Raw genomic sequence first — 19,424 nt, forward strand, 5'->3', positions numbered from 1 at the left:
TGAAAACAGCGAGTGTCTCAGTGAGAGGTGCAGATAAACAGGTAGTCTCATGTCTGTCCTCCACTTCACAAGCCCCACTCGAATCCTTTTTCTAAGCTCTAAGTCTCATCTCCTGGCTTTCCTGCCATTTGACTTCCAGTGATTCATCTTGTGCTTCATCGTCTCCCTCTCTCACAATCCGACTCTTTCTCACAGCGCCTGCTTCTTCCCTCCCTCAGACCTTTGTGATGGCAGTTGTCTCTGCCTCTCAGTCGCAGCCAGCTCAGGCCTGCCAAATCTGACAGGTGTGTCAAATCCACACTCCACCTCTGTCGTTGCTGGCAGGTCAGGTCAGGTAGAGCTGGCACAGTGCGAACACAGTGCTGGCACGGACCACAAAGACGTTATTTAATAAAGGAAACTGTGTGTCTTCATGTGTGCGCATATATGTAAATGTGTCTGCGTGCATGTTTTGGATTCTGCAGTATGCCAGATGTGGCATGATGCCAGACATGTCCAGAGACGCTGAGCTCCACAGTTGTTGAGCAGTAAACCGTGACCCGTACCATCCTGTGCTTTTATCACAACATGACAAACCTCTCGGCATTCATTGCAAGATTTCTGAGAAAAAAACACCCGGCCAGCCAAGAGCTTCAAACCCAGCTCCTCACATTTTTTTAATATCTGCTCACTGAATAATATATTCTTGGAATCAAAATCCTGATACTATGCAAAAAATAGAAGTGGATCTGATAAGAGGGGAGAAGGAAATCTTGCTACTCAGCACTTTTGCCTTTATCAGAAAACAAGTTGTAGTGAGATCAATGGAGCATCTCTTAGAGCTGTGGTATGAATCACCAGAGGCAGCAACAACGAGAAAAATACACTCACAGGGTTGACAAAGCCATGGCGGACTTCTCTAGTACCCTAGTATATCCTCTAATGCAGTTGTAAAATGATATGACTCAACACGGCAGGGTACAATAATGATGTAACACTGTGACATGATTTAGCCCAGCTGAAGGTGTGTTGCTGAGTCCTTGAGCCGCAGGGCGATTGTTGAGATGTAGCCTTTGAGGGCATGCTGAATGTGAGCCCCCCCACCTCCTCCTCCCACCACATCCAAACAAACTAATCCTCTTCCTTAGTAATCCACTCCAATAATGCCTGCCTACAACTAGAACCCTCAGCATTCAACACCACCCTGTAACTACATCCATCCCGCATACACAGCTGATGTTAAGGGCTTTTGCTACACAAGCAAGGACAAGGTCACATACCAAGAATTAAACGAAATAACAGACAAGGCTGTCTGGGCTCTCTGTTTTTCATGCACACACACGCACGCACAGTGCACACACACACGCGCACACACACACACACACACACACACACACTCACACACATTCTTTCCCAGGTCCGACTATTCAGCTCCAGACGCCAGTCTTATTTAATAGATCTTGGCACCAAATTGGCATTATCAGTGTGTAAGCAGCTAAACTGTCTGCGTGCCAAAAACAGCTAAAGGGCTTTGTCCGCCACGCCATAAGCAAAGCTGATTTAAAACATGAGGAAAAGCCAAACAAGCAGCATCCGATTGAGACAATAAATGCGTGTGGTGGACTGTGTAAAATGACAATCAAGCATTAGTGTACTGACAACTATTGCTAAAAACAGATTCTCTCGGACAAACAAGAAACATCCTCTCATGGATTAAGCCTAGACAAGTGTTCAGCAGACAGACAGCATACTAATAATGCCCCCATAGCTATCAATTATTCAATTATCTGATCCGTTTTCTTTTTCTCTTTTTTGCTTCACCCTCTCCACGTCTCCAGTTCAGGGTATTTTCAGGTGTTTCTCTTTGGGTTTCTTTTCCTCACACTTCCTCACTCTCTGTGTCAGTCTCAGCTAATCTGTAATGAGTGTAAATCTGTCACCGCACAAGTTGTGATGATCCTTTTTTACAACACTGACTCACACAAGTAAATCCTTTTTTTCTTTTTTACCCACCCAAGCAGGAAAAAGGGAAGAAGAGCGAAGATTGAGAGGAGCGAAGACAGGGGGAGGGGCATGAGCACTTTCACCAACAGAATCAAGTCTCCGATTCTTGAAACGGACAAATCATACTCCTCTTGCTCCCACCTCCTCTCTTGTTGCCAATAAAGAGACGTACAAACCTCTTTACCATCGCCATCAGCCCTCTCCTACACACCATTATTCCCTCTGTCACAATCAAAACACCTCACAGCCATTGCTCTCTCTCACTTTATATCCCTCCCCATCCACTACTCAACATCCTCTCATTCATCTACCCCCTGTGTCCTCCATCCACCCCCCACTTGTGCTACTCTGTCGCTCATTCCTCCATCCTGTCATTTTACCCCTAACCTTCTCTTTGCCCCTCCATTGTCCTAATTATTTTCCTCTCCACCCTCCCCTCCCCACGGTTCTTACCATCTCCCACCAGCTGCAGCAGGGCCAGGTCAAGAGGACGTTTCCAGCGTGAGTTTTTGTGCAGGGCGATACCGTAGCCTGTGGTGGCAAAAACCTTCCCCGAGCCTATGGTCATCACCTTGGAAAGAGGACAATGTCCAGATATTAGAAAAAAAACTCATCAGGAGGCAAACTCATATTGAATCTTTGTGTGAGCAAAAGTGCCCGTGTGAGTTCGTCCTCACCTTACAACCTTCGTCCTTCCTGGCCATATAGTTCAATACTGCAGCATCATAAATAAAAGCATCCAGTTTCCTGTAAAGGGATCAAGGGAGAATTCATTCATCATTGAATGAGAGAGAGGGAACAGAGGGATGGAGAGACAGGCTGAGGAAGGGGAGGGGTGGAGGCATGAAGGTGGATCTCTGCAATGTACCTGGGAAGAGAGTTGTGGTGCAAAAATATACGGCAGACAGGCGCAGAATGATGGAGAGGGCATGAAAAGTTAAATCATAACAAGAAAAGGGAGGAAGGGTGGAATAGTAAAGCAGGCTTGGCGGAAAGAGTGAAAACACAAGGAGAATAAAATAAGGCGGAGATCAGGGAAAGATGTGTGAGTAAGAGGAAGCGGGAAGGTGGTGGAGGAGGAGGGGAGGAGGGGGATGGGGATTTATACGGTGCGAAGAGCGCAGTGACAGGGAGTGAGAGAGAGGGGGGAAAGATTTACACACTTCAGGGGGAAAAGACATGGGATAGAGCCAGAGAGTGATGAGGATTATAAAGTTTAAATACAGACACACCGAGAAGGCACACTGGGAAGGGGTGAAAGAATGGACTGAAAAAGAGAAGGAGAAAATAAGAGAAATGGTTCAGATAAGAGGGCAGATGAGGAGGGACAGGAAGGAAAAGATAAGCAGCACTGAGCGACAAAAAAAAAAAAGGCAGCAGGAGAAAAGCAGAAGTTTCTCATTTTTGCGCATGTTAAATTATAATTGTGGTGTCAAGGCAATGGGGAGGGAGAAGCGATGACAGAGGCTTAGGATAAAGTAAACTGGGATTATCCAACACATGACGGGTGATAGAGATTCTACTAGAGAGTGAAGAGGGAAATGCTGCTTGCACTGTGTGGGTGGGTGGAGATAGCAGCGAAGGTGGAGAGAGAGTAAAGGTGAGAGAATCTGTGCAGGAAAGCAGGAAGTGTGATAAAAGATGTGAAATGTTAGTCGGAGTTGAAAAGAGTGTCACCATGCATGATGGACAGCGGGCGCAAGCGTGAGAATATTCAACAAAAGCACGGCAGCAGGTTTGACTCCACCAAAAAACAAAATAATATAATAACCAGACATATCAAGTGAACTATCATTAGATGGGTTGATGGAAATACAGTAAACAGGTGTCGTATAGCAGACCTCCAGATGACATTGTATTGCTGTTTCCAAGTTTAAGAAAGAACATTCAATCTCAACTTTTAACTAAACCTATTGTAGACAAGAAATCCTTGGATTGTTAAGAGGCAATCTGAACATCTCAAACTCGATGACAACCTGGCAACATTATCTTCTTGAGGGAGATTGTGTGATACAGTCGCTCCAAAACAGCTGCCCAATGGGCTTTTGGTGAGACTGTATTGCCAACCAGTGTGGAGATCTGATTGTAAATGGGCCAGCAGTAGAGTTTTTAGTGTCAATAGAGGACAACAGCAAAAATTCTGCTGTTGACCATTTAGTGGCACCACATTTACTTGCACCTCATCTGAATGGCAGTAAATGGGGATTTTCTAGGAGAAATCAATCAAAATTCATCAATTAATCAAAACTGATTGAAAGAAAATTAGTTGTCAACTATTTTGATAAGAGTCTTTGGAGTTTGTACTGTTGGTTGGCTCTGGGAAATAGTGAGGAGCATTTTTCACAATGTTTTTGGCATTTTATAGACTAAATCGTTAAGTCTAATCATGACAAGCCTATATGATTATTTATCTAACAAATGTAATTTCATGACCAATTTTAATCACCTTGTTCAATAACCTAAGGAGTAAAAAAATTATAATTTAGAGAATCCTGATTTGTTGTTAAAAGGCAATACATTGAGTTGACTTAATCTAAAGCAGATTTTTGTTTGCATGGTCATTAAGACTCTTACATCCTTCACAGTAGAGCAACTCTGTCATGTAAATTGGTTCTTTTGAAATGTTTTCTTCTTAAACTTCTGTACTTAATCATTTGCCACATAAGCATCTAGGTTGTTCGTGTAAGCCTACATAGGCAAAAATATTTTATGTCTCGAGCAAACAACGACTAGTTTTAGATTTAGCCTTGACAGAGAAGTTTGAACAACTTTAACAACTTCTTTAATACATGATCATTTTTAGGGCCGCCCCAGTAGCTCAGGTGGTAGAGCATGTGCTCCATGGACAGAGGCTGTGTCCTCGCTGCAGCGGCCCAGGGTAGGAAACCGACCTGTGGCCCTTTGCTGCATGTCATCCGCTCTCTCTCTCACCCAATTTCCTATGAATCTTCAGCTATACTATACATAAAGCTTGAAAATAACATGCAAGATGTGTAGAAAGACAAAGACGTGGCAGACTCATAGTAGTAGTAGACATACCCGGTCTTGAGGTTCAGAATGGCGTCCTCCACTCCTCTCTGGTTGTATTTGCCCATGTACTGGTGCATGTCTGGGTAGTTGGAGCGGATGTTCTTTTCTGTGCTCCCATTGGGCACCGTGCCAAACTTCAGAGGTGGGTACTGCTCCTCGGGATGCTGAAACTAGCGGAGCAAAGGGAGGCAAGGGAGGGAGACGGAGGGGGCATGAGACACACCAGGCTGTGCACCAATCTGTCTGACCTATTTCTGTCCACTTCCCAGACTAACTTACAACACTCTGTGCACAAATCAAATGTTTGAAAAGAGAGCAGGGAGTGGACTTAAAGTAGTATTTAGAAGTGTCTTTTTAAGTATTCGAGAACTGTGGTAATTGAGTTAGGTTAAATGAGATTTTATTCATTTCTAAATTCCTGTGCTTTAATCAATTTAACATTCAAATGCATGGGATTTGGCTCACTCTAAGACTTTAATTCTCCTTCTGCTTTCCCTACTTAATCAGTATTCAAGCAGCGAGGTACCTTCTTGTCCGAGAGGCCTGACACTGTGTCAATGTACTCCTCCTGGATCATGAAGGCAGCCAGGTTAGCAGTGTAGGAGGCAAGAAAGATGACAGCAAAGAAGGCCCAGATCAGCACCATGATCTTGCTGGTGGTTCCTCTGGGGTTCTCTACTGGCACAGAGTTGTTGAAGACAATGGCCCACAAAAGCCATACAGACTTTCCTATAGTGAAAGTAGAACCTCCAGCCTCTGGCCAAAACGATGACGAGGTATAAAGAGGGAGAGAAAAAGAGAAGGATTTATGAGAGTGGTTGTAACTTTTCTAGACAGTAATCCAGCCAGTGCACGACAGACACAATGGTGAATTCAGCAGCGTCTGACTGCGAATGAAGCAGCCGATTCTAAATTAAAGTTCCCTAAATGATCTGTAAAATGAGTTTACTATATATGAAAATACCTGGCAGGCTTTTTGACACCGAAGCTCACAAGGCAGCACCTATACGTTTTCGAGGATGGCAGCTTTCAATTCGGCTGCTACGTGATCTTACAAATAATTAAACCGCATGGTGCAAATCACCATTCAAAAGGGCTCAAACACTCCTGCCTTTATACGATAGGAGTAAAGGAGGAAGGATGGAGAGAGATGGGAGTGAAAGAGAGGGATATATGGGAGGATGACAGAAAGGTAAAATTATGTAGAGCACAGCAATCATGCAGTAAAAGAGGCGAGTCGGGTTGGGTATTGGACCGAGGCATCAGGCATACTGAATATCACAGGGGTACAAACTATGCTGTTGAATAATAAATGGCTGCTTCAATATCGAGAATACTTGGATGCAGTTCAACCTACTGTAGGTATAATTTCCTCTTCACCACACTCACAGTTAAGGATTCAGGGCAGCACATTTAAAATATCCAACAGTACATTTTTAATGTGACAGAATAGAAATAAAAAAGTTCATTATCATACTAAAAAATAAATCATTTGGACTTGGAATTTTTTAAATTACATTCCAGGAGTCTGTTCAATGTTTGTCCATTTGACCCGTGCTGCAACAGCTCTGTCTATCAGACTGGGAAAGACAGACACCTTAGACCAGTCACTTACTCTTGCCAGTCTGGAGACTTCGGTTGTAGCCCACAGGGCTGAAGAACTCAAAAATGAAGACAGTCACAGCTACCACGGTCAGGCACATGACGAACATCATCACCCACACCGCTGGACTGTAGGGCTCTACGCAGGAAAACAGAAGAAGATTTAAAACATTATGTAACCTTTTAATCTTAAAATAACTGCACCATCAACATCATTTTGATGGTGCAGTGTCTTGTAATAGGGTGAATGGTGTCTCTATCTCAGCCACTCCGCCCCCCCATCACTTGTTTCTGCACTATGTAACTTCAGTGAGAGGGTAGGATCACAGCGTTACATACATGTTTACTTCAAGATACAAGTTTTCAACACATACCATTGTGACCTACATTACATCAGACAAATTGTTACAGACCTGGGATTTGTATGTACGGCATTGGTGTTGCACTCAGAAACTGTGGGGGTTGCCAAATCGCACAAAATGTCCATTTATTCCAGAATACATGATTACTCAAAAATTTCCATTTGACAGGTTTGACTGCTGGACACAAGATGTCTCCTTCTCGTCTTTCCACGTCACACTTGTATCCTGAATGTTGGACTCGGATTGGCTTCCAAACTATTTGTGATGTCACAATTCATGATCTTAGGCGTGCCTCTTAAAATCTGATTTTCATTGAGACCAGAGAAAATTTCCACTTTCAGCAAAGAATGTGAAAACAGCCTTTTAGTATCAAACTCTACGCATACATCATTCTACACACTGAAGCTTAAATATTCAACTGTAGGGACAAGAAGAATACAACTTTGAATAAACAAGCAAACCATTTTGTACTGCATTGTCAAATAATTATTTTTGGTTGTAATATTATTATCATCAATAGAAAGGACGAGAGAGTTTAATACAACTGGCACATTCTGTACTACATATATCTAGAGATGAGCCTTGCATGCAGTGAAAATAGAAACCACTGGAGCATATTCTCCCCAAGTCCATAAACACTGTTTCTCTCTCTTTTTTTTTTTTTTTACAATCATCTCAATGCAGTCTAAAGGCCAATAACACTGTTTTCCCGCTGGAGCCCCAACACTGCTGACAGAGTGAAACTATAAGTTTGGAAGACAAGAGCAGCTAAGAAAAAGTAACGGCTAATCTAGACGTTAAGGACCGGCAGCCAAAGACTGAGGCTTTTTATGCAAACTCAACACTTTACAATTAGATTAGATTCTGTACATCTGCTCCCCGCCGCACATAAACACAGCCTCTTACCTAAGAAAGCGGATGGTGAGACAGTTCCGTTGCTACGGGAGACCATTACACTGATTCCTGTCTCCACAAAAGGGACAGAGAAATCCACGACCTCTGACCTCTCCTCATTGATAGTCAGCGAGCCAATGGCCATGTCCGCTCGCTTGTACACCACCTGAAGGGGACAAGAATCCGTGGTAAGAGAGAAGTCTAATTAATAATTACTGTAGCAGATGTAGTTAGACAAAGCCAATCTTTAACAGTCCGCAAAGGTTCCTTTCCAGGTGAGATAGTGACATTTCTTCACCCTGACCCTCTCAAATGTGCCTGCATGGGAAAGGCCAAGAATTCAATTTGCTACAAATACTGAACACGTGTCTCCGGTGCATCTCTTTAGCATATAAAATGAGCTGAGGCCTGTCTCCTCCCTGCCACCATCTAGAAAAACCTGAAAACCGCTGTGTCTGCTGATTGTACAAGTGAAATGTTAATCTACATTAGACATGGCACATCCGCTCTTCAGAGCAAATCAGCAGAAAAATGAAGCGAAGCGGAAAGCAAAGCACCCTCCCCTCAACTCTGCCAAGTCTCTGGATTACCTGATCAAAGAATGGCAGGCTTTGGAACATCTGATCAAAAGACAGACATTAGTTTGAGAAAACAAAAATTGCTTGGCCTTTTGCATGTGAAAATAGATTCGACAGACAGCTCTGGCCCGGGCTCAAGTTATAAATGATAGAGCAGGGGAGCGCGGTGGAACTGTCTCGGAGCGTGTGACAACTGGCGTTTGGCAAGTTCCCTCTGGGACAAAGATAGAAACAGCGGGATGCTTCAATGAAACAGCAGCATCCGTATCGATCTCAGTATGAGTGTGAGAGCATGTGTGCATGCTTGTCTGTTTGTGTGTGCCTTTTTTTTTTTTTTTTTTGCCAGCATCTTTGTGTCCTTCTTGATGGGGGATCATGAACCTCAGAGAGTAGTGCCCAGAAAACATCAAGGACTAATCGCAACTAGCCATGGGGAGTCTGACAATGCGCGTGTTAGTGCTTCTATGGGAAAGTATTTGCTGGAAAGTGTGTTCACCGCATATTTTGTCCAGCCTATTTGTGTAAGTGTGCATTTTTTGTCCTCTATTGCAGTGCATTTCTCTGCACACTTATGTGTGTGTGTGTGTGTGTGTGTGTGTGTGTATAATAAATGACAGCTGTCTGATTGTTCGTGGTGGTTAAGTGGCCCTAACTCTCACAGCGATTGATGTGTCACATAGCGTTTAACTGGTCACCCAGGAAACAGGAGCACAGGCGGAGGCATGCTACTATGCGGCTTGTCGACTGAAAATGCAACAGAAAATATGCAGAGCCATAAATATACACTCACACACACACACACACACCTTTCACACATGCGCAAGTGACACAGCACCGACAATGAGAACACATTGCTCACAAAGGCAGACAAGCAGAACCACAGGCACCCCCACCACACACACACACACATAAACAAAGACTTGCCTCTCCAATCATGCCGTTCCAAACCCCATCAATTTTCTTTCCATGTTTCCCATTGGTCACTAAGTAAAGGTCATAGGTGAAGCCGACAATCTTGGCCAGTCTCTTGAGGATGTCAATGCAGAAGCCCTTGCAGCACTGTTTCATGGGGGCCACACCCTCGTGGATGGCACTGTGAAAACGTTACAGAGAAGATAAAATAAGTAAGAAATAACAGTAAAAGCGTCAAATAAAAAGCCTTAGTAAATGCATTGTGGTTGGTATGTAATGGTGCGTTTGATTGGATGATTTACGAGAGGAAAGTTAGAAAGGAAAGGAAAGGAAAGGAAAGGAAAATGGTCACAGAGAAGGAATACTGTGGCCAAGTCTTTGGTGACAGGTTTGATCGACCAGTGTAGGATAGGTGCTGTCATCCCTTCAGAAGCTGATGAACCATAAAGCCCCACTGTGGTCATATCTGATTCCAGACTCCTGAGTCATTCCACTGATCCTCTGGAGAGCAGTCTGTTATTGATTATGGTCAGGCAGTGAGGAGACCACAGTTTTGATAGGTGATTGATGTCTCCTCTATTGGATGGCCTCATGAGAGCTTAGGAACTCCATTCATAGCAGAGAGAGAGCTACGATTTTTTTACCAATCGATTTTTCTGATTATCATTTCCTTTCATCGCCACTTGTGTTTTGGGTGAAACATTATCATATGGAATAAGTCGATAACATCAAATCCCACACACAACAATGTGTTGTCTTAAATCCAAAGGATTCGAACCTGGCATTGAGGGGTCGTCTGCAGGGCACTGAGTCACGGATGCAGGTCCCGGATGCGGGATCTGCCAGCTCCACGATGACAAATGGCCTTTCCTCCAGTGTGACAACACGCAGGTGCTGGGCATCATCAGGTGGTTTAAGGAATGGCCCGTAGCGGGACCAGGCTGGGTATCGAAGCCTTAGTACGCCATTCTCCCACCAGCCTACCTGAGGGAACAGATACGAGAAACGTTAGAGAGAGGTGCAGTACACAGACACACCCTTTTCCACCACAATCAATATTTCTTTTCTTTTAATGGATACCATGTAAAAAAAACAAAACTGATGATGGCAACAACCCTACTGCTCAAAGCAAGAATCAAGAAGACACTTGACATCCCACGTTGGCCTTGTCTCAAGATATTTCAGTGAAAATAATTTATTAATGATGAGTAATACTTGAAATAATTATATCTGCATGTCCTAACTTCCCCTTATGTCTGTAATGCAGCAGAGGGATGAAACCCCTTTTATCTAACATGATTTGACAGTCAGGACCACTATGAAAATAAGCTACTGTGATCTTCTAGTGTTTTTATCCTGTCATGCTTCAAAGTTTGTTTACATGCTGTAGTTTTTGTCAGATTACATCGAGGTGTCCAAGATTTTCCCATGTGCACATCTCAAGATGTTGGTTGAGTTATTCAAATGTAGCCTCTAACAGACATCAATCAAAACTAAGCATGTCACATGTTTGGAAATGGGGTAAATGTGCCATCATCAAAGCTGTTTGTTATATTTGAGGGAAGAGACAAAGTCCATCTAACATGACCAAGTCTCTGTGGTTAAGTATATTTCTATTCGGTTTTAGACCGTAACATTAAAACTGCTGTGAGCATTGTCATCATTTTAGCTAACTTCCTGTCCATTTTGCAGTTAGAAATCTCCGCCCCCATGCTGCGTGTTCGCCAGACAGAGAGCTGAAGTCACGCCTCTTCCTGTTTAAACATTGTAGAGCTGGTCCTGTATGTTAACAGCTCACAAAACTGGCGAACTACCCTTTCACATAACTGCAGATCTCAATATGACCAGATTTACTGTGATTCACCTTTTCTGTACCAAGTTAGCCGCCATGTTGGTGTTGGTAACGTGTGTTGAGCCAGACGATGTGGTACGACAAACTGAGACTTCTTTCTTGACTTGGAAAATTATCTTTTAAATTGACAAACATCATATGTGTGATTCATGCCATGATTCATAGGATCAAAATATTATTTGTCTCTCGCCATTCACTACCATACAAAGTTTTTCTAAAATAAGGTCCCATGGGGTCCACCAGAAGGGGACAACACAAGAGTGGAAGGAGACAAACAGTTGGTGAGATAAAGTTTTTTGATGGGGGCAGAAATGTGAGAAGAGTCAGTAGGACCGACAGGATGACAGACAGGATGACGGAGGCTTTTCCACTTGACTGCGGTATTGTTTTCCTCATGTAAGTTGCCAAACACACTACCAGTTACCACATTACTGTTGTTTGGTCCTGTAATTTCTCTTTTATTTGATGAGTGAAGGATCTGTTTAGTTGTCAGACTGTGAACACCATCAGACTGACACACCCCTGATCTGCGCCTCCAGTTTATCCATTCACTCAAAGAGTTTAACCTGGATTTTGCCATGTCGCAGTAGATACTGATATTGCAGTGTGCAAAATAAGAGCGTCTGGTGACTAAACGTTATTAATTCATAAAGCTCACTCAGTCCTTTTTTCCCATAAATGTTCGCTGTCTTACAATAAAGTTAGAAGAAAGCGAAGAACAGCCAGTAGAAAGATATGTCCAAAATACTCTATGTTAGCTTGGTAAAGCAGAAGAAGGTGTGAAGAGGAAATGTAAGATTTAAAAGTCGAAAAGTTATGTCATACCTGTCTTCCAGCACTATGTTGTATGCTAGCTAAACTGGCTAACTAATTGTTTCCACCTGCGCAACGACCTTGCACTAGCGCACGTTTCAGCGAACAAACAGAGCGGATGTGAAGGGGCACAGTCCCGGGATATACTGGACCCAAGCAAAATAATCCATCAGAGAGAAATTGCCAGTCAAATATCACTAGGATTAATTTAAAGTGGCTGATAACAGGTAAGGACATTCTGCTTTGACTGCCCCTCTACGGTTTAAGTAGTGACCGTTGTGTGACCGAATCACGGACCAACGTAGTACGAAGTGCTAGCAAGGGGCTAGGACGCGGCTAACGTTAGCCCCTATAAGAAGAGGAGAAACTTTGACTCGATAATTAAAATGTATGTCATTTACTTCTGTCATTAACTAGTCCGGGTCACCTTGTTTTGTTCGAGCTGGAGGGTGAATCCTGAAGCTTTACTTGAGCCGAGCACGGGACTCCCGGGAGTGCTGTGTGTAGTGACACCGGAGCTAAAGTTAAGCTAGCTGCAGATGGTACGTGAAATAAATGTGTTCTGCATCCAGAAGGCACAGATACAGATGGTATTAATAAAAAGAGCTGAAACTGAAGAACAGAAAAATTACATGTTTTACAGACAGGCTTTAATTGGAATTGGTTCGATATTATGGCAAATTAATTTATTTTTGATAATTAGTATAATTTCCCCTAACCACTTTAATTTTGCATGCTCAAACACTGTATCAATCACATATTTTGGAATGAAAAAGATGCAGACTAAGCCATGATATCAGCCATAAAAATCTGTGTTTCACTCTTAAGGAGCCGCTTTTAATTTTTCATTAATTAAACTAAAAAAACTACTTTGTGTTAGAATGATAACAATATCAGAACTTTAAACATTTAGTTTGCCACATACACAGAGGGTAACGCACCAACATCAAGACCTATACAAGATAATACAGTCATGATAAATTGTACAATGCTGTATCACAAACTAGGGCCACAGAGTGACTACACAGATGAATGAACTTCTCCCTTACAGTCTCAATAAAAGCTAAGTATAATAAGCAGCGTAAAGGTTGTATTTATTGCAGGGATATGGTGCCGTTTTGCATTTTAGTGTCCAGGTATTATAAAGGTTATCATGCCCACTCGCTCTTTTTAGAACACCAGGCCTTGAATATTCATTGTTATGTGGGTTGGGAGCAATTACCTGACACACTTGCGTGTATACAAAGGCCACACTGATTGACGGGGTTACAGCTGTTATTTAGATGTATTTGTGCTAGTCATTTGCTCTAGTGTCAAGGCAGTTATTAAACAAAATACTAATAATTTGGATATAATGGCTTTGAGTAGGGTGGCAGCAAGTGACAGACAGATTCATGCTCACACAATGAGCTTCACTAAGGGAACTGTGGTCACAGAAGTGTTTCTTTGGCAAGCAGAAATCCACAATTGTAAACTTTAGACTATTGAATAGTTTTAATTTGTTAGTGTAATTTGACTTGGTTTGATTGAAGATTTTTTTTGATGTGACAAGCTCAGCTGGAAACGCATGTTTAGAGGCGTTTACAGTGAAAAATCACACGTGCCGCAGGCAGACACATGGTTACAGATGCCATTTCAGTATGATTTTTAAAATCTGTTTGCGAATGATGCTGCGAGACCACATTGTTCTGTGTCCACTGCTGACCTGAAAATGTCTGTCAAGCATCCCGTTGGCTGTGTCATTGATCCCCCCCTTCTCTTTGCATTTGTTTTTATGCACTCTGGATGTTTTGGACGCTGGTGCCTGGCACATTCAGACTTTTAAAAGCAGCACAAGACCGAACCACACCCTAGAAGCTTCAGTGCAGAGTCTTTTTTTGTGTGTGAACCTTCCTCTTGCAGCATCACTTGACACATCTTGGCATGATCACCTGATAAAAGTCTCATCTCAGCGTCGTGACAAGTAACTGAGGCGACATGCACGAAAAAGTGTGCGTACATACTGTACACTCGGGCACACACACAGAGAAATACATGAAGACATACAGTCAACACACACATACACATAAGAATGTGGGTGCTTAAGCAGGCCAGTAGAGTGAAGTAAAGTTTGGCAGCTTTGTGCAGCCTGCCTGTCTGTGTAATGCAAGCTCTGGCAGAGAGAAGAGGAGGAGGTGGCAACGATGACAGTATTTTGCCTGCACTTCGACCGCAGCTCCGCAAAAGACATTCAATCAAAACACACTCAGGGAACACAGACTGGATACAGATAGAGCTTATAGGTGAACACACTACTCTCTATCAGACAAATACCCAGAAAAACCCACTCAAAGACTTCAGAAAAAGAACAGCGATGACAGATATTTCAGGCAGAAAAAATATTCTGGTTTGGAAGCGAAAGTTTGAAGACTGGGAGCCACTTTAATCTAAAACGTCCGTTAGCATCTGAGTTAATAAATGTTCATTAAATTCTGGTAATATCCTGGAACCTCTAGCTCTGTGTGCTGTATCCGTATCTGAAACAAGCCATGCTAATACTGGACAACCTTCAGTACTAGTCTGCAGTGTTTCAGTAAGCTAAGCTGGGTGCTCCCGGGCTCTAGGTAATGGTGCAGTCATTGTAAAGAGAACATTAAATATTCAGGGAGAGCCAACAGCGTGGATGTGCATAATAGGCAGATACAGGCGTCTTATCCTCATTGTGGGTGTGTGTATGCAAGAGGGTTTATGCAAGAAGAGTGTAAGCATATGTGTGTAAGCATACAGTATGTGCTCTCATTTGTGTGCACACGCATGTGGATGTCTGTGTTTAAGTTCTAAGCATGTGTGTGTGTGTGTGTGTGTGTGTGTGTGTGTGTGTGTGTGTGTGTGTGTGTGTGTGTGTGTGTGTGTGTGTGTGTGTGTGTGTGTACGTGGGCTGGTTTCGTACCCCGGGTTTGAGGCGAAGGACCAGCGCAGGAGCTTCTAATTGAAAGGGATTTGAGGGATATGGCAGGAGTCAGCATGTTACGACACGCTGAGACTGGACTCTGGTGGGCTGTTAAAACCAGCAGGAGGCTGAGAACCACCAATGTGTGTATATGTGCATGTGTGTGTGCGTAACTTGTGTGGGTACATCGGTATTTGTATTTGTGCGGTGTTTGTGATTATGTTCGGTCGCAGAGTGTACGTTCTGAGAGTGCTGGGTGTCTTTATGCATGTGCAGTGAGGTGCTGGTGTGCGGTTGAGAAAATGAGCACAGCTCTCTCTCTTCTGACGCTGACAAGGGTAAAATCCCGGCGCATTAAAGGGAAAACATCTCCAACAGGTGACAAGGCTTCGCATTAAGGATTTCTGAACAAACCACAGCTTTATAGAATATGCATGACATGCCAGGGGTACTGGTGCTTGGGAGACGTGCATGCAGTTATGTAGACAAGACACTCAAACACAGAAAACAATGGGGAGTCTACAACCAGATGGTAATGACGCCCAGAAATCTTCAGCACTATTTAAATCTGCATTTCATTTCACAGTAAAAGACGGAAAACACAGGCAGCGAGTAAGAACAAATCAGCAATTATTGATCGGAGCCACATCAGAACACTGCTTTCAGCAAAATGACAAAGACTGAAATATATGAGTAAATGTGTTTGACTGCAGGGCTGCTGCAGCTATTGATTATTTTCATTATCGACTCAAGAATAGCCTCACATTTTTAAGTCTGTCTAAATGCGATTCTGGCTGACCCATTTGTACATTTTAGAAACAAAAGAATTCCTCCTTTCTGTACTGACTGTGATGTATCTCTTCCAAGTGCCAAGAAATCCAGTGATGTAAGACATGGAGGACAAAATCAACAGTCCTCATTGTGTATAAAATGCATCCCAAAATTCAGCCAAAGCTACAGTATGTGAAGCTCCAACGGCCTCATTTAGTTTAACCAGTTGGGCGTCTTCCAAAGTTACAGTCTCATTGTTCAAAGTTCCCTTGTTGTGTTACCATCGCTCTGCTGCATCTGAACAACTAAACACTGCTCAGGGAGTCACAGAGAGGGAATTTGGTGCTAAAGAGATTGTAACTGTTAAGGAAAACCTTTTAATTTGGGCAACTCAAGACAGCTGAAGCTTCAGATTAGCCTCACCTTTTAAAATGCATTTTTGCACAAAACCAGGACTGTTGATTTTGTCAAGCAAATCCTAAGGTTTAAGAAGCAAGAACTTTGAAAATGACTATAATTATCATCAGAATAGTTCACAATTCATTTTCTTTTGATCAACTAATGCAGCTCCAGGCTATTGCTTCACAACCAGTAAGAAAAAGAGGGAAAGTGACAGAACCCAATTTGTCTTAAAGACACATATGGGCATGCATATATACTTTAAGACAGACTTGAAAACATGTGACTATATCCTTTAATTTTTTTTAATGATTAATTGATCCATCACAATTTCAAAGAGCTGATGTCATTGTCCTCATATTGCTTGTTTTTAGACCAATAGTCCAAAACCCCAACATATTGAATTTAGATTGATGTAAAATCCAAAAAAGCAAATTTTCACATTTTTGAAGCTTGAAACTTGCTTAACAAGCGACTAATCGATTGATAAAGTAGCAAAATGTTGATGATTATATTTCTGTCAATCAGCCAGGGATGTGTAATTTTCCTGACGTTTAAATGAGAGTTTAAATTTAGGACTAGTCAAGTTGTCTAAAAGTAAGAAAACACTGACAAAACAGTAAAAATTAAGCAAAATGTAATCTATAATGTCAAACATTGTCTGAAAAACTGTCAATTATTATATCACATTTTACAAACAGTTAACTGATGTTAGAAACAGATTGACTAGGAAGACATGACAAATGGCAACATCCCTTCAATTGACTATCATATTGTGTGTGTGTGTGTGTGTGTGTGTGTGTGTGTGTGTGTGTGTGTGTGTGTGTGTGTGTGTGTGTTAACCAGAAAATGGAGCGACAGCAGAAACTGAACAGTTGGAGGACATAAAGCATGGTCAAATGTTCAGCAGCCAGCTTCTGTCCTCTGCCTCAGGCGCTTATAGCCGTTGTGAACTTAACATGAAAATTAACCCATGTGACCCAACTATTCTCACTGTCAGGTTTATATTCTTATTTCAGATGCCAACGCAGCACAGATCTGCTCCTCTAACTCATACTGAGAGATTAAGACTCAAGAACGTTGCTCCAATCAGCACAAAAACCTGCTCTGGGTTCAATTTCTTGACACTTCTGTCCTTGTGGTTCTTTAGAGAGGCCAAAATCACAGTTTCTCAACAATCCCAAGATTCAAGCAGTTTTTGGAGACAACAAAATGATATACAATCAACTGTATCCTGTGATTCAACAGAAAGCATGCCCTTTTCTCTTTTTAGAGTGACACTCAGAGCACATGATTGGACATAAAAGAACTGATGTCATGTCCTTACATCTTCCCATCCACGTCCAGGTGTCCAGGAAATTACATCCAGGAAGGGGTTGGACAGGTAACCATCACTATTGAAGGAGTAGTCTCGACCACCAAGCGTGATGTTGCTGAAATACCTGCATGGTGATGGATACATACACAAGGAGAAGGCAGGTGGTAAGTAAACGACAGAAGAAAGCCTATTATTAGTAAATTAACTAATTGTTTTCATGGAGGAGATGAGGAGAAAATAGAAATCACAAGACTGCTTTTGATGCAACAGTGAGCCTGCCCTATTCTCTTCCTGTTTGAAACTAAGTCAAAGCACCTCTGTGGTGACACAAGAGGGCTTGTCTGTTAATCAAATCTACAGACAAATGATCAGAGGCACAGAATTGTCAGGACCTTTGAAGTCAAACAACTGCTGCTCTCTGCATCGGCTGCAAGCTCTATATTTGTCTGATAATCACACAGGACGGTGCCCTAATTGTCTCCTCATGTCATCTTGCTGCCTTCAAAACAGAAAAACCTGAAAGCTTTTTTTTCCCCATGACAGAAACTCTCATGGAACAACAGCTTGCAGTTACAGACAGTGAACAGCAGGTAGCACTGCAAAAATATGAAAATGAAAACATCTTCCTACTCTGTTTTTGGACATAGTTTATAAACCAAGAAGGAGGAATCTATTAATCATCCCCCCTTTAATTGCCAAACTGTTTGTGCTGTGATTCATTTACGAAATTGACTGCAAATAAACTAATTCATTACATGTTTGGCTCATCTTCAGACTGAACAAACTTCTCTATTCAGTATCGTGTGTATGGTCTATATGTGGCTCGAGAACGACGGGCATTAAAAATGAAACAAGATGATAACCAGAACCACTTGGGCTACCTGTTAGAGTGTGCCGCTGCCTGTTTGCACAGCCTACGAGGAATATATTAAAGCCGGCTCATTAATATACATGAGACATGGTCCGCTTGCTACAGATGCTGGGGTAATTTTGCCAACTCACAACTACACGCACCAACAACATCTATTTTGCATGGATGATAGCCAGCTCCAAATTCAGATATCCCCTCTGTGCCTGCTCTCTGACACTATCTACCAACTCCACCCATATACCTTCCAGCCCATTCTGGCACAGAATCAACTCATTTCAGTGTAATACACCTTATTGTGTCTCCAATTCGATTTCTTCATTCTTCACATTTTTTTTCTGGAGAACTGCCTTACACTTACCCCCAACAACATTTATCCTCTCTTCCATCCCCCTTCACATTCCCTCCTCTCATTCTCTCTCACCTCATCCTGCCCCGCAGTCTCTGGGTTTGATTGGCATCCGTCATGCAGTTGGTGACAAAGTTCGGCCCGCCTGTGGTCCCGTAATCCTTGCGTGTCGCCACTGCCCCGTGAGTCAGCACTGACACACCCCGAGCAATCCTCCGGCGAGGCTCGTCCCTCCAGCCCTGGGGCCGCACGGCAAACAGAGCCCGTGGCAGGTTCTCCATGCCCAAACCTGAGAGAGCTGGGCCCACAGCGAACCACATGTGTGAGGCTCCGGCCTGACCAGCGGCCCAGGCGGCTCGGAAAACCAGCTCAGCCTCCTCCTGGGAGCAGTACAGCAAACGTACCTGGAGGACAGCAGGAAGTGCAGGGAGGGAACAGGGACGAGGGGAGACACACACACACATACACGCTAGTGAGATAAGGAGGGGACAGGGGCAGACGTGGAGAGAGACAGAGGGTGGGAGAAGTAAGGGGGGAAAGATAGAGCTGGAGCAGAGGTGCACCTGAACGGCAGGGGAGGAGGTTGGATAGAAAAGGCCATATTAAGAAAAGACAAGGATGCTAGGGGAGTTAAGAGGAGAGATAGCTGCAAGCTGATGTGATAAGGTTCATGGGAGTCGACGTATGATTCAGAAGAAGAAGCAGAAGAAGAAAAAAAAAGAGGGAAGACTGCACGGCTGAATGTGATGTGTGCTAACCAGGAG

General features: G+C 43.0%; 2 protein-coding genes across 5 annotated transcripts in view; one reads left to right on the plus strand and one right to left on the minus strand.

The window, feature by feature from the left end:
• Positions 1-19,424, minus strand: part of grin2db (glutamate receptor, ionotropic, N-methyl D-aspartate 2D, b) — a 53,275-nt gene that overhangs the window by 12,513 nt on the left and 21,338 nt on the right. For both annotated transcript variants that reach the window (XM_084357671.1, XM_084357670.1), the window contains exons 5-14: positions 18,736-19,064; positions 17,453-17,567; positions 10,140-10,345; positions 9,374-9,542; positions 7,884-8,037; positions 6,629-6,754; positions 5,540-5,769; positions 5,023-5,183; positions 2,661-2,730; positions 2,437-2,554 (exon numbers count right to left, since the gene is read on the minus strand). In XM_084357671.1, the coding sequence (XP_084213797.1) occupies positions 2,437-2,554; positions 2,661-2,730; positions 5,023-5,183; positions 5,540-5,769; positions 6,629-6,754; positions 7,884-8,037; positions 9,374-9,542; positions 10,140-10,345; positions 17,453-17,567; positions 18,736-19,064 (1,678 nt within the window). The remainder of the gene's footprint in view (positions 1-2,436; positions 2,555-2,660; positions 2,731-5,022; positions 5,184-5,539; positions 5,770-6,628; positions 6,755-7,883; positions 8,038-9,373; positions 9,543-10,139; positions 10,346-17,452; positions 17,568-18,735; positions 19,065-19,424) is intronic.
• pitpnc1b (phosphatidylinositol transfer protein cytoplasmic 1b) overlaps positions 17,518-19,424 on the plus strand; it is a 55,647-nt gene continuing 53,740 nt past the window's right edge. For all 3 annotated transcript variants that reach the window (XM_084357681.1, XM_084357682.1, XM_084357683.1), the window contains exon 1: positions 17,518-17,607. The gene's annotated coding sequence lies outside the window, so the exon portion shown is untranslated. The remainder of the gene's footprint in view (positions 17,608-19,424) is intronic.

Source organism: Pagrus pagrus (genome assembly GCF_965226575.1).
Source record: "Pagrus pagrus genome assembly, chromosome: 7".
Lineage (NCBI taxonomy): Eukaryota > Metazoa > Chordata > Actinopteri > Spariformes > Sparidae > Pagrus > Pagrus pagrus.